The following is a 17,356-nucleotide window of genomic DNA, read 5'->3' as shown; positions in this document are numbered from 1 at the left end:
TTTTGGACTTTTCTAGGCCTGTACCTTTTTATTTATCTATTTTTTATATTTTTTCATTTGAAAGTTCTCATAATCAAAATTTGTGGACCTTCTTCGAGGTATGTGCTACCTGATCACCTAGTTGTATCACTACTCCAATTAAGCTATGGCCTTTGGCACCTTTGGCGTTGATGCGTGTGCCTGAGAACCCAACAGTAATTACTTATGCCTATGGATTTTTGTCATCGTCAACCATCTAGTTGCACTCCTCTCTATCATCATTTGATAGCTTTAACTAATCATATTGCTCTCGCCTAAATCTCAAGATTATCCATGTGCACCATGCTTACTACATCCAAGAACCAACAACGTGCTAGATATTATTGATGAACACCATATTCTAAAGCTGTTGACGTATCCTTCTCTTCTCATTTTAGCTTCCCATGCGATGTCATGATTGTGAAATTTGAGGCGGAGGCAAAATCGAGCTTGTACTGTATGGCTCTTAGCTGATTCATCAAAATCATCTTCTCATTCCCTCACAAATTCACTCAATTTCTTTGCTTCCTATTCAAATTTAGGTTTTTTATGTCATACTATTCAATCTATTGTGAATCCATAAGCACACTTTTTTTGTCAAACCATCACTGAATTCGTCATATCTACACCTATTTGACCACATTTATGTTGCTAAAACTGAGGGATTGGAAAATACATTTGTGTTTAATTCATTTTCCTTTCTATTTTTATATGCTAGGAATGTGACCTATTTTTTTTCTAATGAGCATGCTTTAATATGCTAATTCAAATTGTGACACCCCACGCATCTATCTCTTTTGTATCTTCTGATAGTATCCTCATGGAAATATGGATGGCACATATCATTAAATTGACCCGAATCCGCTATTTTTTATTTTGAAATTTGAATTTAAATCTAATTAATAGTTGTATTTAGTATGGACTCTTTTTGTTTCAAAACACAGTACATATGTAGATACTCACACACACACACACGCACGCATGCACGCACACTCATGAATACATGCACACAACCTACCTCTATAAGCATATTCAAAAGACTGAGCCGGCAAATTTTTGAGATTAACAAAGTCATCTTAGGCGTCTCGTTGTCAATGGGCACACCGCGTACCACTGAAAGAATAGCACCGATTAAATTCTAAAATAAATTCAGAAAAATGCGAGCATCCATACCAAGTCCATGACTCAAATCCGATGGGTAGGTTCCACCATAGGAACTTTAATTTACCGGATGAGTGTTACCCATAGTTCTTATTTAGTATGGACTTTTTAGGCTAGTCTAGATCGTTAATCTTCATAAATCCAGCAGTGTATATATATTTCTTTTCCAAAAGTTAATATGGTAATTTATAAACCCTTTCGATGATCATGGTATCTTCTTTTAAAACAATAGCCGAGTTAATTTACAACTGGTCATGCGGATCAATTTTGTTGGAGTTCATGGTAACCTTCTATGTGTGATAATTGGTCCAACGGATTAAATCTCGTCGTTGTCTTGTTTTGATCCAATATTTTGCTTCTATCTATCCATCTATGACGAAATCGCGGGGAAGTTAGCGGAGGCCATCCAAAACCACTATTGCATCGCTCTATGCCTTTTAGCGGAACACTAGATCGTGAGACTTAGAGGGTGTTTTGGAATAGGGACTAAAAAAAGTCCCAGGGACTTTTTAGTATTTAGAAGTGTTAAATAAATATTAATTATAAAACTAACTGCAGAACCCTGGGGCTAAACTGCGAGACGAATCTAATGACGTATCTTAATCCATGAATAACGAATGGTTACTGTAGCATCACTGTAGCAAATTGTGAATTAATTAGGCTCATTAGATTCGTCTCGCGAAAAAACACTCAGCTGTCAAAAAACATTTATAAACAGATTTTATTTAATACTATAAAATAGTAAAATTTCTTTTGATGTGATAGGGACTTCTGAAAAAAGTTTGGAACCAAACAGTGCCTTATATTAACAGCCAACCACCTTTCATCTCCTCCCGTCCTTGTCCAGGCCCGTGTTCAGTTCCAAACTTCCAAATTCAAAAAAAAATTTCCGGCACCCGCATGGAGACTTAAATCTAGACGAAATAAAAAACGCATTGCGACTGCTGTCTGTAAATGGCGAGACGAATCTAATGAATCTAATTAGGCTGTAATTAGATGCTAAATTGCTACAATAATGCTACAGTATAGAAATAGAAATAATAAATTGTCACATTTGTATTAGATATGGACTCTTTGAGTTAGCCTTAACCGTTAGATCTTCATAAAATCCAACGGTGTAGGTTCTTCTCTTTTTTAGATTAATGTGAGAATTTCTATACCTTCTCAGCAAATGTGGTGGCTTCTTTTAACACTATTGTATTAAGATAACTAGCAAGGTGCCCCGCGCAAATAGCGCGGGTACCTAGTTCTTGCTTTTAATATTTAGGATTTTTTATTTCAAAGTAATAGTTGCAAATAATTTGTTTAGATATATAATTATAAGTCCTTTGTACTAAAATTACAGACATAGGTGTGATGTTTTTACATGACTTAAAAGAGAAATGAACCTTATATACAGAAATATGTTTTTTGGGTATTTACTGAAAGTAAGGCTAAATATTTACTTTTTCTAGATTACATAATACGACTCAGACACTCACAAATGCATGCACACTCACCCTTATGTACGCACGAACGCAAACCCTACCCCTATGAGCATCTTTAAAGACCAAGCTGGCAAACACTTTTGACATGAGTAAAATGTTTTAGTTACTGTGCATGATAAATTATCTCTAGATTTTTATAAACAGATTTAGGTATTTTGTGCTAAAAGTAAAAATATACTTTTTTTGTCCTTCAATCGCCCATTAATATAGCCCCATATATGCATACTCCCATATTATCTTAGGTATAGCTATACAATGGTCATGGAAGATGCACCATTATGGTGCAGCACATCGTTTCCTTTAGTTGAACCCTACCTGTGGCTTGCTACATACTGCATGCATGTTAAACATCAATTTCCTTACATGTTTTGTTCTAGATCGCGTTGGCCCTCTACCACGATTGCATCAATTTTTTCTCTCCTAATTTTTTAAATCTCAGCTATCAACTAATCACAATGCTTCTCATTGTCGCTAGTGGTGATACCATACTTTAATAATAGCAACAGTGTAGTTTGCGCAAGGTAATGCTCAACCTAGTGAATGGGTTGAGATCATATTGTGGGTCACCATCATGCTATTATTGCCATGCTCTAATTTCATACTCTTATTACTGTTGTGCTTTTCAAGTCTATACACTCTTATCAGTTCATTGCTTTCCAGATTGAAATCGATTTTTAACTGTGTGCTTCTTTTTTCTATCTTCTGATTGTACAGTTGATTCTCTATATGTTGTTATCTGCGTAAACTTACTTTTGCTAACAAAATACTATTTTTCTCCATGATAGTAATCACCCGGCCATCTTGTAATTGGACCGTGCTGATTTTTTTCTCTATTTTATTTTTATCATAGTTCCGTATAAACTGTTGCTACTAAGTTTTGCTTCTATGTAGCATCCTTACTAATATAGCCATACCCCAAATTTTATTTCACAATGCACATTGTCCAACTTGGCAATTATTTTCCTCCATTACACATCCATAACGTAGTGAGCATGGTAATGTGCAAGGCAAACAACCTAAATAGACTCTAGTGTTTAAAAATAATTCAAAAAATTTAATTTGAAGGTAAGACAGTCAACAAATTTTAACCATATTTAAGTTTTGATTCCAAAAATTATATACTCTTGGGGTGTTCCTCTAGGACAACGAAGGCTATAACTATAAATCTTTTTTATCGTAGGAAGCACATACATGTGCTATAAGCATCATCTAAGATCATAGCTCGAGTATGTGAACCATCATTGCATCATGTGATCTGCACTGCAGCTACCCATATAATCAGCTATTACATTTTTAAGTTACACACCGGTACGTACAAAATGATGTGTTGCCTTTCCATCAGCGCTGGTAGCGTTTGATTAGTCTCGTATGCTATGTCAAAAATTGCTAGACGTAGTCTAGGTTTCTCTTAGGAATAACGGTGCTGATTCAATCCATCTAGTATAAAAGTCTGGTTTTTTCTCGGTTAGTTGGATCCCTGGTTGAGGGCAGCTTTACGGGTGACTGTTTGCTAGTCAAATCCCGCAATTGCTTTCTGGCACCATGGTAATGCTATGTCTAATCGAACATGGATCACTTGTTACACCATAACCATAAATTAACATCAAAGCATCATTCGGCAAATTATAATGTCAAACTGTTAGTTGTAATTCAGGTTTGCTGAATTATGTCAAATGTATAAATATGAGGTTATCATGTGGTAACTTTTTGCTCAAGGGCTCAAGGCTGATCCATCGAAGCGACAGTTTAGTTTGGGTGCTTGGTCTTTTGTACAAGTCGGCTGCAAAATTTGAGTTCAATTATTTGGCGTGGTTTGCTTTTGCAATCAAATGCATTTGCTTTTTCTCTGGCCTGACTCTCCTCTTTCCTTGCAACTTTCAATCCATATAGTGGATGCTTATAATGCATGTACTTTCTTTTTTTGTTGTTTTGGTGCAACAGCAAGATGAGGTGGCCGAATTAAACTATATAATACATCTGCTTTGAATCTTGATCACACGATTAAAAAGATTCTAAAAATAGATGGTCATATTTTTAATTAATGTGGAAACTTCGAAATCCAGGTTGATCAAGACACCAATTAAGTTAGGAAGAGAAAGATTATTTGTTAAATTTTGAATTTATATATATTTATTAGATGTATCAGATACATGTTAGTTGAGTAGACCCGACAGATTTTCATAAAAATCCAATAGTGTAACTCTTTCCTTTTTTTTAATTGACATGGTAATTTATAGACCGAGCTAATTTCTAGACCCACTCGGTGAACATAGTGGCTTCTTAATCTTTTAATTTCAAATGTGTTAAGTTCTAATTTTTTATTTAATTTAGTTATCTACTAATTGTATTTGACATGAATTCTTTGATCCTGTCTTATGTTTTTCTAATTTTTTAATTCTTAAATTAGCTATTTACTAATAATTGGATTAAATCCTATTTTTTTTATTTTCTAGTTCCAAGTTTATCTATCTAAAGGTTTGGCAGTGGAAGCTATCGTGTGACGTTTTCTTATTTTTTTAAAAAAATTCTGGACACAAAGGGTGCTCAAACTTTATTGTATCCATAAACGGACATGCATGTATCTATGATGTGATGTTTCCTTAATGGAGTCCGAGTCTAATTGATGTGCTGAGTCTCTAATTGTAATTGGAGTCCCAGTCTAATTGACGTGCTGAGTCAAATAGGAAATACAAACCTTTTATCCAATATTTATGTGATATGGATTCTTTAGAGTAATATAGATCATTGGATCTTCATAAAATCTAATGGTATATATCCTTCTTTTTTTTGGATTAACGTGAGAATTTCTAGATTTTCTCGGCGAACGTGGTGGCTTCTTTTAATACTATTGTATTAAGATAATAGATAGATAGATTGGGGACCGGCCGGAGTGTACCTGAGGATAACCAAGGTACTCCGATCCGGCTGATGATTATATTTCACGCATCTCTTTGCGGTAAAATTAACTGCCCAAACAGCACATGAACCAAATGAACAAACAGCACATGTATGCACATGAAACAACTTCGCGAGTGTGTGCATCTCTGTGGGCGTAGCGTAAGAGGCTAAGAGCACTCACCTACGCCCTTGCCAATGACGCCTACTCTAGCACGCACGGACAGAAAAAGGAAATACTTAGCAGCAAAGGCGATTATCTTTCTCTCGACTTGAGCGCTAGCGATCTGAGCTGAGAGAGTGTGCGAACCGTGACATGCATGTGGCAGTGAGCCGCCGGCCGCGCGCCTTGCCACCGCTCACCAGCCAACGATCATGATTATGCAGATGCTAGTAATACCCAGCTCGATGCAGAGCTCACCATGAGGACTAGTCGTCGGCCGGCCGGGCCAATTATTTTGGTCCTACAGTCCTACTATAAGATAGACCACCCACAACCGTGCAAGCCTCGCTCCACACATCACTCGCGGGCCGTCACTTCACGCAAACCCACTCTCGGGACTCGGCCTGGGGCGGCTCCGCCTCTCGCGCTCGCCACCGACGTCCCGGCCGTGCCGCGCGCTCGCTCGCCATGGACGACGGGCAGGACGGCGACAGCAAGAAGAAGACGAAGCCCCAAGGGAACCCGTACCCCAGGAGGGGAGCGGTCAAGAAGCAGATCATCAAGGACTGGTGGATCGGCGGCGGCGGCAACGGCGACGACGGCAACGGCGGCGCCGGAGACGCCGGCGGTGGCTCCACCACCGCTGCCGACTGAACCTAGTACGTGGGAGCGAGCCCCCGTGATGGTCAGTTACTGTTAGTCGTTTGCTGCTCAAGTTTGGCTGCCGCCGGCCGGCCGGATTGCTGCTAGGCTAGCCAGCTCCGGTTCCTAATAATTAGGCCTGCGGATCGTGTGTGGGGGTGGTGTACAAAGTGGACCGTGTGTGTGTGTGTGTTTCCGCTGCTTGGTCGTGTAACTTGAGTTTTAATAATTCTCTGGACCATCTTTTTCCAAAAATATTTCTCTGGATCGATCGATGGGGCCGCACGCACCTATCTACCTTCTTGGATCTCTGCGAGTGTGTACTTTTGCTGCACCGAATGATCGCCTCGATCGGTATATATCTTCTTGTATAAACGTCCGGATCTACGTTAGTCTTTGCTGTTATCTCCTCGATGGGATTCGTGTGCGTATCTTTCAGGGGGGTTTGTGCCATCTCGAATCATGCATACGCATGTATCAACTGGGAAATGGGTTAATTTGGTCGATGCTGCTGTGTCGATTTGATACTGTTGAACTTTCGACAAATAAAGAACACTCTTACTCTCTGAGCTAGCTAGAAAACTAAAAATCCTGCTCATCCGATCCCTAATACTAGCTGGCAATCAGCCACTTTAGTTATTTTAATTTTCGCCAAAAGAACAATGAGTTAGATCCAGGGGGACATGCATGCATGTTCGCCTTAGTCTAAACCCATTGCCGGCGGCGATCTTATCCGTTCCATTCTAACAAATCCTACTTGGTACGTGCGCACGGGCGTGCTGCCCACTCGCACGTGCGGGGCTTTCACGGGAAATCAAGAAGGGATCCCAATCAAGAACCGATCGAATCGTATAGGATCGCGGACAAATAAAACCTAGCTAACACATCCGGTTCGCATCCCGCTCGAGCATCTTCTGCTCGGACTAGCTCTCGATCTGTTCCTAGTAGAATATTCACGAGCACGCGCGCACTAGATGGATTCGGCGTTAAGACAGTCCGGATACACAGCTCATGCCAGCCACTCGCTTCGCTGGTAGTCGATCGTCACCCATCACGTCAGGGGCTTGCGTCATCGCCTGCGGCGTGGTCGTAGACCTTTGATTTCCAGATCAGCGCCTCCCCTCTGTCTTGCTGAGCTCGTTCGTGCATCTGACCGTGGAGGGCGTAGTCGATCCGGTTCTCCGATCGACACGACAATGGTTTCACGCATTTCTTCGCCCATGCAAATCTGCCGCCCAATAGCAGCACAATAAATTTACGTGTGTGCATGACAAATTACTTAGCGTGTGTGCCCGTGGGTGTCTCTGACGACGCGATGCGACGGTGACTCGATCGGTGAGAGCTCGCCTACTTATGTCGTCGCCAATGACAAGAATCTACGGTGATTAGCTTTTCTTTTTCCCCCGACGTGATTACAGGCTACAGCTAGCGGCCTGAGCTGAGTGCGCGCGCGAACTGTGAGCATGTGACTTCGTGAGTGGTGAGTGGTGACAGGGATTGGATGCGCTGTCCGGGGTCCTGTGACAAATGAGAAATAGACATGGTCATACAGAGAGCTCGATACAAAGACTAGTCGCCGGCGTCATTGTCTTACCCCTAATCCCAAAAATCAAAAGCGCTCGTTAAACAAATGGCCCTTGCCTCTACAAGAAAGCTCCGTCCCAGCCGTGCACGCAACTACGCAAGTATTACTCGCGCTGTCACCCCCACATAAAACCACTCCCAGCCTCAGGGCGGCGGTTCTTCTCGCCCGCCAGCGTTCCTGTGGGCGCCATGGACGGGGGCGACCCGCCGAGGAAGCCCCACGGAACCCGTATGTAAAGGAAAATGGCCCATTAGCTATTGTTTTGTGATTTTGATGATTGAGCAATAATGTAATTAATGAGATTAATAAGTTTGTCAAGTAAATTTTAATATATCCCAGGGATGAAATAAAAAGGTCAAGCAAAACAAAACACGAAGAAAAAACTCAAAAAAATGTCGAATTGGATGAGTTCTACAGAAATCAGTAGCATCGGTTGCACCGGTGATTATGCACCGGTCTAACCGGTAGGCTCCGGATACACCGGTGCAATGGGCCATACAATGCCCAGACCACGTAGAGAAAGTCAAGTGGCACCGGATACATCGATGATGTCAAAATTGTGGCACTGGTGTAAACACTATGCTATCCTTCAGAGAGCATATCAAGTAGCCGAGAAGAAGTTTCTTCAGCACCGGATGAACCGGTGGTGCACCAGTGCAAGGCACCGGTGTAATTTCCGTCTGAAGCTGAAGATTCCTTCAGGACGGTTAAACCGGTGACCACCGGTGCAATGGACCGGTCTAACCGGTGACAGCCACATCAGCTGTCAGAAGGCCAACGGATAGTGCAGAGCTGTGAGTGACCGGATATACCGGTGCCCTACCACCGGTCTAATTGGTGCCCTACGTAGAAAAGACCCAACGGCTCTATGGATTTGGAGGCATATATATATATATATATATGTGTGTGTGTGTGTGTGTGTGTGTGTGTGTGTGTGTGTGTGTGTGTGTGTGTGATCCCTCGGTCGGTCATTTGAAGATTGCTGAAGTTCAGGAACATCACACTCACACCTAAGAACATCTCCAAGACATTCAAGAACTTAGTGATCATATCTTTAGTCCTTAGCACACATCTGAGAGTGTTAGTGCTAGGTTAGCTCTTTAGTGAGTGAGAGAGTAAGGTCTTGAGTCTTTGTGTTGTGGTTCTTTAGTGAACCAACAAGATATCTTGGTGCGCCGGCCCCTTAGAGCTTGGAGGCTCGCCGGCAACGTCAACGACCCTCTGACTTGGTGTGAAGCGGCGTGGATGACCTTGTGCGGGGGACGTGGAGACCCCATCCTTTGTGGAGGAGCTCCTTAGTGGAAATCAGGATCAAGGTGACCGTGGTTGAGTCCGCGGAAGAGACTTTATTACTGAGAATCAATTATCTTAGTGAGTGCTTCAACAACGTGGATGTAGGTGTGCCTTTGTGGCTAACCGAATCACGGGATAAACACCCGCGTCGAGAGTTTACTTCTTCTTATCTTGCTTTTTACGTTTCCACATTTCATAATAGCAATTCTTGTGTGCACTTTTATAGAGTAGTTTTTTGATAGGAAAGACTATAGGTTGCTAAATTTTTTTGGGATAGAAATTTCACACTAAAAGAACAGTAATTGCACATATAGATAGCATGTTTTAGTTTAATATTATACAAATTAATTAGAACTATATGTTAAGATTTTAACTTGTCTAATTCACTTCCTCTTCCTCCTAAACTAGAATACGATCCGATCACTTTCACCGTACCCCAGGAGGGGCGACATGAAGAGGAAGATCATCAAGGACCTGACCGGCGGCGGAGGCAACAACGGCAGCGGAGGCGGCGGCTCCGCCCGTCCGCCGCTGCCGCAGGCCGCAGCCGGGTACGGCGCCGACTGACGCATGGCGCGCGCGGCGTGGGAGCAGTCCCCGGAGATGGTAGTCTCTGGTACGGAGTACGTTAGTTGTGGCTCTCATCATCAAGTGTTTGGGCGGCGCCGGTTTGCAGCTGCTATAGGCCAGGTGCAGTGCCGGCCGGTTGCTAATTAAGCCCGCGGGTCGTGTTGTGCGTGCGACGTCATGCGTGGCCGTGGAGGACGAGCGCGGGGACGGTTGTGTCTTGTGTGTGTGTTTGTTCTGCTTGTGGTTGTGCAGTAGCACTACCTGGTGTGTGCGTTCTTCAATAACTCTGGATCAATGGACGGGGCCGCGCCTGCCTGCTTGGACCTGCATCCGAGCGAACCGTTCGCTGTGTTGCATTGATACACGCTTCCGACGTTGCGGTTCTTGCGTGAATGCATTGATCTTCGACTAATAATTTTGTTTTTCTGTCTCGGGTCACCTTGCTTGAACCCACTGTCGGCTGCGACCTCACCCGGCCCTCTAATTCTAGAGATTTTCCGCACGGTGTGGTGGGAGTGCGCATGCATGCTGATGACTTGTCTACTTCGTACTTGTTCGAGTGCCCACTCGCACGGTTGGGGATCTTCACTCGAAATCAACAACCGAATCATATCACATGGTTATAGTAGAAGACGAATATTCCTGCGCGCGCGCACTAGATGGGTTCGGCGCTAAGATAATCCGGATGCAGATCATGCTTGTTCGTCTGTGGTGCGTGCCCGGTTTTCACTTTCAGTGGACTTGGGCCAAAAGCCAGCCCCCTGGTTCGTTGGTCGTCGACTCGTCGTCGTCACTAATCACATCTTGGGCTTGCGAATTGTCTGATTTACGTGCGTTTAGGATGCCTTGGGCCTTCGGTTTGAGATGCAGGCCCAGGTTTGCTTTCGGCACTTTTTGCTTTGGAGAACTGAATGGGCCGTCCTCCTGCGGATGTAACTGTTCTAGTCGGCAAACTTTAGAAAGGCCCAAAAAAGCGTGCAGTTGGGCCACGAACATTACATATCTGCTTCCTTTCCTGCTTGCTGACAACGAACACTTCTGCTTATCATTTTGTGCAGCGCGAGCCGTCGCCGAGAATCCCGCAAAGCACCACCGAAGTGGAGCTGCCGGGGAAAATGGAAAATTAGTTATCCGCGACTACGCCATGAAGGGCGGGGCTGACAGGCCCCATGGGTGAGGCCCCTACCTTATCGGACTAACGGCTCCGGATCCGCTCCCAAATCTGGGACAGGTCTGGTGACGCCATGTGTCTCTAAGGAGAGGAAGCTCCGAGCTAACGGCCGAGGGCTCGGACCTCATAGGGATTCAGAACCTCCCCGCGTCTGTCCGGACCTCCCACGCGCGTAGAGCTAGCATACCGCCGGGAGGGGGTCCGGAGGCTCCACGTGTCCCGCAGACGCGGGCGCGGGCGCGGGTCTTCCACTGGAAGGCTCGACCACCCACCGTATTTAATGTGGGTGGTTGAGGCGCGCTCTGCCGCCACGGCACGCGGACAGCCTTTGTCAGGTCACACTGTAGACCGCGTATTACCGAGATACACAGTGCATTCGCTTGCGCCGCATCCGCGCAGAGCCGTCTGCCGCATTAAATGGATACGACGACACGACACTTTTCCCTCATGCCGCCTACGCCGCAAGCTACACGGCCGTTCAGCTACGCTGCAGGCAACGCCGCACGCTACACCCTGGCGCCGTTTCGACAAGACGGGGCAAAGCACGCCGGTCGGAAGATTCTCACGGACAAACCAGGGGAATCCGGGGATGAGATCTCCTTGACCTGCAACGCCATAATGTATGAACAATACATTATCTTATACTACATCGTTTGGGGCCCACCTGTCGGGGACTCAACGGTCATGTACGCGCCTCCCTTGAGATATAAAAGGGAGGCGCTCGCTGCACAGGACAACCTCTCTCAAGCACACACAGACCAAGCTCTCTCCGAGCTCACCCAGACTCAAACAATACATCACACAGTGGATGTAGGGTATTACGCTCCGGTGGCCCGAACCACTCTAAACTGGCTGTGTTCATTGTGTTCTTGAGCGAGATCGAATTAGTCCTAACTAATCCCTTAGTACTCACCCTCTAAACTTAGACGAGTGTATTCCGCCACCCGACTGTGATTTGACATACCACGACAAAAAATAATTTTCCGGCAGCCGCCAGTGCTGTGCCGTCCGCGGCGCGGACGCGCGGGCATGGGCGCAAGCCGATAGGCCATGGCCAGTTTCGCGCCGATCACCACCGCGCGCGCTTGTTTTTTTTATACGGTTGGTGTGGATTCCCCGCAGCTCCAATGGCAACGGGCAACGGCCACCAGCAGGAGGGGTGGGCTATTTTTTAGCCACCTTGGGCGGCTCGGATAAGAAGATGCTTCCGTTCCGTTCCGTCGCTAGCCTCGTCCATGGCTTTCACTGATACCATGTTTTTTTATCGTCTTTCTCTACGCCTTTCTTTCTTTTTTTGTATCGTTTTTTAACTATTTTTTGTTTTGTACAACAAACTGCGGTGATGAATGGATTCGAGGTCGTGTGCTTTCACCTTCTAACTGCAGTTTTGGGACCTAAACTTGCAACTTCCATTTGGTTTAATGTTAACTTGAACCCATCTTTGGGGTCGTCTGCGGTCTGCCACTGATCCACTCAGCCTGACTAAAACTGGAAATCTTGAATGCTGCATCCAGAAAGATGTCTTTGCAGTTCCCGTTCACACGCCCGTCTTCCCCGTCAACAAAAGGTTTTTGAAAGGCCGGTAGGACCAAACGGTCAGCTTCAGACCCGGCAGCTAAGGTTTTTCAAACCAGTGATGTATGGGACTCTTCACAGCCCAATAAAGCCCTTAAAATTTTTAGTTCAAAAATACATATGTTTAGAGCCCGGCCCTTTTAGGGCCCGATCCTTAGATTTTCTAGTTCAAAATGTTGGGCCCTTTACCACCCCTATGTATGGGGCATCATATTCTGCACCGGAAAAAAATGGCTGCCGCAATGGCAAGTCGTGCACTCTGGTTTTGGCTTTCGGGCGACGGTGGAGGAATGTGTCGCGGAGCAGTGTTTCCTTGAGTCCTCTGCAAGCGCCGGCTGCTCGTGCCATTCGCAGGATTAGAAAAATGAGAAATGACTCTAGAGCTTCTGAGTCCTGCGTGAGAAAAGGATCACACGGAGGAGATGAAAACTTGGACCAAAACTTGTGAAGAAGCAGAAACGGATCTGGGAGCGCGGTCCGGTGTACCCATTGCTGGTCGTCCGTCTGATCGTTTCCATCACCGCTCATAGCCTTGTTTGGTTTCGCAAGAATCGTAACGCGCATATTTTTCGAGAAGATAATTTCATATGCATGGTGTACTAAATGAAGTCAATTTATAAAATGTTTTTAGAGATGAGTATAACTTTTCGCGACGAATTTAACGACGGTAATTAATCGATAATTAACTACAGTGATGCTACAGTAACTATCATCTAATCGCGCGGTCAAAAGTCTCATTAGATTCTTCAAGGTCACTAGCGCGGGGTTCTAAAGTTGATTTTGTAAACTGACTTTATTTGACAACATAATTAGTGGTCAAAATTATTACTATTTCTAAGGGCAGTCCCAACCCAGACTCTAACATAGAGTTTAAGCCTCCTATTTATTGTGTTTTGCTGATGTGGCAGTATATTTATGAAAAAGAGATGGAGAGAAATCAAGACTCAAAGTCTTATTTAGACTCCAAGTCTTCACGCAAATCAAGAATGAATGTGAGAGAGACAAGTGGGCCATATAACTAAAGTAACACACTTTGCATTGAGAAATATAGTTTCTTGTGATGGAGTCTTTGAGGCTTAGACTCAATGAGTGGAGTCTGCATCGGGACTGCCCTGTCACACTACAATTGTATCACAACCAAGGCCCATGGCACCGGTGGGCAGTAAACACATGGGGCCCATCTGCCAGTAGCCCAGGTAGGATGGATGGAGGGCGGCGGGCCGGCGGCACACTGCACGAGGCATACAATATTTCAACCGGCCCAGGCGGCCACCCCACCAACCGCCGCGCATCCGCTGACGCGCCCCGCGCGCCCGTGAAGCCGTGAACCGTCGCCGTTAACTGCGCAGACGTGGGGACGCGGCCACGGACGAAATGACGGAAACACCATCCCTACCTTCCACCGTATGCCTACTGTGCAGGGGTAGATACGTAAAGTCGCATGCGCCCAAATGGCAGGCCACTGGGGCCAATGGCGCCCGTCCAGATGTACCTCACGTCCCGTCTGGTCGCACGATCGTTCGACCGCGGATCGGCGGCCAGGATTGCGCCGCCCTGCGACGACGAGACGAGAAGCGACCCTTCTCCGAGCACCCTCCCCACCTCCTCCAGTCCTCCGTCCTCGCCATATAAACCCCTGCGGTCAGGGGAGCGTGGCTGCCATTCGACCCATAAGCTTTTGCGATCCCTCCCTCTCCCACCGCCGCATCGCATTCTCCGGTCCGAAGCTCTCTGCTCGCAGCCATGGGGAAGAGCTACCCGACCGTGAGCGCCGAGTACCAGGAGGCCGTCGAGAAGGCCAGGCGCAAGCTCCGCGCCCTCATCGCCGAGAAGAGCTGCGCCCCCCTCATGCTCCGTCTCGCGTAAGTCCTCTCTCAAGTCTCCACTCTACCTAACCCCGTCCGCGTGCGTGCTTCCGGATCGTTGGGGGAGGTTTTGGTGGCCTGATCTGGGTTTTCGTTTTGATTGCGCAGGTGGCACTCGGCGGGGACGTTCGACGTGTCCTCGAGGACCGGCGGCCCCTTCGGTACGATGAAGAACCCGGCGGAGCAGGCGCACGGCGCCAACGCGGGTCTGGACATCGCCGTGCGGTTGCTCGAGCCCGTCAAGGAGGAGTTCCCCATCCTCTCCTACGCCGACCTGTACCAGGTTCGCCCGATCTGGTCGGGCGATTCGAACTGTCCCCAAAATGGATGTTGTTTCTAACGTTTTTTTTTCTTTCTGTTCCGCTGTAGCTTGCGGGAGTTGTGGCCGTGGAGGTGACCGGTGGACCTGAGGTCCCCTTCCACCCCGGTAGGGAGGTGAGACTTTTCATCCCTTTTCTACTGCCTTTGGGGTTTTCCCTGGGTTTAAGGCCTTGATTCGAAATGCCCAAGAGGAGGGTGTGAAGGTAGTTGGGCGAGATCTGGTTGTTTACTCCAAATAGTGCCCCTGATTTCTGATTTATGAGCGTATTATCATCGGTTTGGTGGGTTCTTCTATTTATTCATGGCACGTTATCCTATCATTTAAGGGTACCTTTTCACCCTTGAAATCGTTTGTTGGTTTGTGTTCGTGCCTTGCTCCTGACAATGTGTATGTTCCAGGTAGGCTCATGCTTTGGGCTTTTGTCTTTTATGTGCCCACTAATTTAGTACTTTAGTTTTTTTATATAATATGGTATCAGCTAGGAATGGGCCCTCTGTAAAAGTAAAATAATGCTAACTTCGTTTATACTATACGATATGCCGCTTTCAGTGTATGTATAGGACTATGGTTTGTTAATTGTTTTATACTTATAATAGTGCGAGGTGATGCAATTAATCAGTTATCGTCAAATTTAGGTTTCTAAAAAAACCAGATCCAACTTTAATGGTTTGTTTGTGTTGGTTTTGCATATAGATAATGTCTAAATAGCCTTCCTTATGAATTGTACCATTGAAATGCTGGATTTATTTTGGAAAAAAAAACATTTGTTTGTATTGTCCATCTATGAATGCTCAGTTACTTGTTGGATTCTTGTGCATATATTGTGAGTATGGTAGGTGTATTGGTCCAGTTGTGTCGGGGGCCATTTTTTCCTTCTACACGTGTTGGCCTATACAATACCATATCGCAAGTCTTTGAAGGGGAGGTCCAGATGTGGACTTGTCGTGTTCTTGGATGTTTTGAATTTGCCACATTATGGATTGGGTATGAGTATAATAAATAAAAGGTGCGAGTATAAACTTCAAATCATGTCTTGATGGTTATGATTGCTGTGTCCTGATGGTGATGTACATTATGCACACATGTGGTCCCCGTCGATACGTTGTAAAAGTATACACTTATAAGACATCAAATTCTGTAGGGCATCCAAAGCTGATAGTATTTTCCATGATTTGTTCTTATGGAGTGACAGGTGACATTAGCATTTGGTGATAACATTGTTCTATTCAATCTTTCTTTTTCCTTGTGTAATTCCGAATTACTATAGAGATAGACATGACTGAATGATAGTTTTATTTGTTTGGTCCTTATTTTTTGTTGTGACAATATTTTTCAATACTCAGTGTATTGTAATCTTTCATTTGTCATTTTCAGGACAAGCCTCAGCCCCCACCTGAGGGCCGCCTTCCTGATGCTACTAAGGGTATATATCAATCTTCACTACTATTGCCATGAATGCTGATATTCATTATTTTTTCTCGGGGGCTTTGTTGTCAAATTTATCTTGAATCTTATTTTTAAATTGACATGAGGAACATCACTTACAGCTTGCTTTTTGTTTTTTAACCAGGTTCTGACCATCTGAGGCAAGTCTTTGGCAAGCAGATGGGCTTGAGCGATCAGGACATTGTTGCCCTCTCTGGTGGCCACACCTTGGTTTGTTGCTGTCTACTCATGTTTACTTCATAGCAATTTAATATGCATGCATGCATGCATGCATTGATGTTGTTTTCTTGAGTTTTTCTTCAGGGAAGGTGCCACAAGGAGCGGTCTGGTTTTGAGGGGCCCTGGACTAGAAACCCTTTGGTCTTTGACAACTCTTACTTCAAGTGAGTCTACAGCTTGTTTAGAAAAATAATTAGAATTTTTTTGAGGGGTAGAGCAATTAGATTTAATGAAGAGATGCATGTAAAGTGTCTACCTTTGTTGTATCATTCCTGGGCAGCTGAATGTTATTAGGCATTAATACCACCCCATATCTTCACTATTTCTGTAGGGAACTTCTGAGTGGTGACAAAGAGGGCCTCCTTCAGCTCCCAAGTGACAAAGCCCTGCTGAGCGACCCTGTCTTCCGCCCTCTCGTGGAGAAATATGCTGCGGTATGTCTCCAGTTAACATTATCCAGATTGTGAAGATCTGTAAGAGACATGCTAATTGTTGATTGCATTCTAGGATGAGAAGGCTTTCTTTGATGACTACAAGGAGGCCCACCTCAAGCTCTCTGAACTGGGGTAAGTAACAATTCACCACTCAGAATTTGTGCTTGGTCAGTAGAACAAATCTGATTGTATACCCTTGTGGATTTCAGGTTCGCTGATGCATAAAATGGCGTATCCTAGACTACTACGTGCTGCTGCTTGTATGGGATCGTGTAATCTTGTTTTGCATCTGGAGTCAGTGTGAACCAGCAGATTAAGTATCTTCTCTGTAATAAATTTGTTACCAAGTCAGTGTTTGGCTAGACTCTGATGCTGTATCACTGAAACTACAAGATCTATGATCTACCTTATGAATGCAGTACGTTCTGTTACCTCAAACCGTGTGAATGGTTGCATTCCTGTGATATTGCGCTATTCTGCCCTGTTCTTGGATCTGGCTTCCCTCGGTAT

The 17,356-nt window shown here is 45.0% G+C and overlaps 1 protein-coding gene across 1 annotated transcript; it reads left to right on the top strand.

The window, feature by feature from the left end:
• The first annotated feature begins 14,088 nt into the window (after nt 1–14,088).
• LOC120687989 (L-ascorbate peroxidase 1, cytosolic-like) lies at nt 14,089–17,284 on the top strand. Its single transcript, XM_039970108.1, has 9 exons — nt 14,089–14,422; nt 14,534–14,708; nt 14,795–14,860; nt 16,122–16,170; nt 16,318–16,403; nt 16,497–16,576; nt 16,744–16,846; nt 16,920–16,978; nt 17,056–17,284. Exons 1-9 carry the CDS (start codon nt 14,304–14,306, stop codon nt 17,069–17,071), a joined length of 753 nt encoding a protein of 250 aa, XP_039826042.1. The 5' UTR covers nt 14,089–14,303; the 3' UTR covers nt 17,072–17,284.
• Nucleotides 17,285–17,356: the final 72 nt, after the last annotated feature.

The sequence above is a fragment of the Panicum virgatum genome, chromosome 9N (genome assembly GCF_016808335.1).
Source record: "Panicum virgatum strain AP13 chromosome 9N, P.virgatum_v5, whole genome shotgun sequence".
NCBI lineage: Eukaryota > Viridiplantae > Streptophyta > Magnoliopsida > Poales > Poaceae > Panicum > Panicum virgatum.
The sequence above is the reverse complement of the archived record's forward strand: the minus strand, read 5'-3'. Positions and strand labels throughout refer to the sequence as shown.

What these genes read in the sequence shown, in the direction of transcription:
- LOC120687989 (XM_039970108.1), top strand. Translation starts at nt 14,304, where the DNA reads ATGGGGAAGAGCTACCCGACCGTGAGCGCCGAGTACCAGGAGGCCGTC. An exon ending in CCCCTCATGCTCCGTCTCGC is followed by an intron (nt 14,423 to 14,533) that starts GTAAGTCCTCTC and finishes TTGATTGCGCAG; the next exon opens with GTGGCACTCGGCGGGGACGT. An exon ending in TCGTGGAGAAATATGCTGCG is followed by an intron (nt 16,847 to 16,919) that starts GTATGTCTCCAG and finishes ATTGCATTCTAG; the next exon opens with GATGAGAAGGCTTTCTTTGA.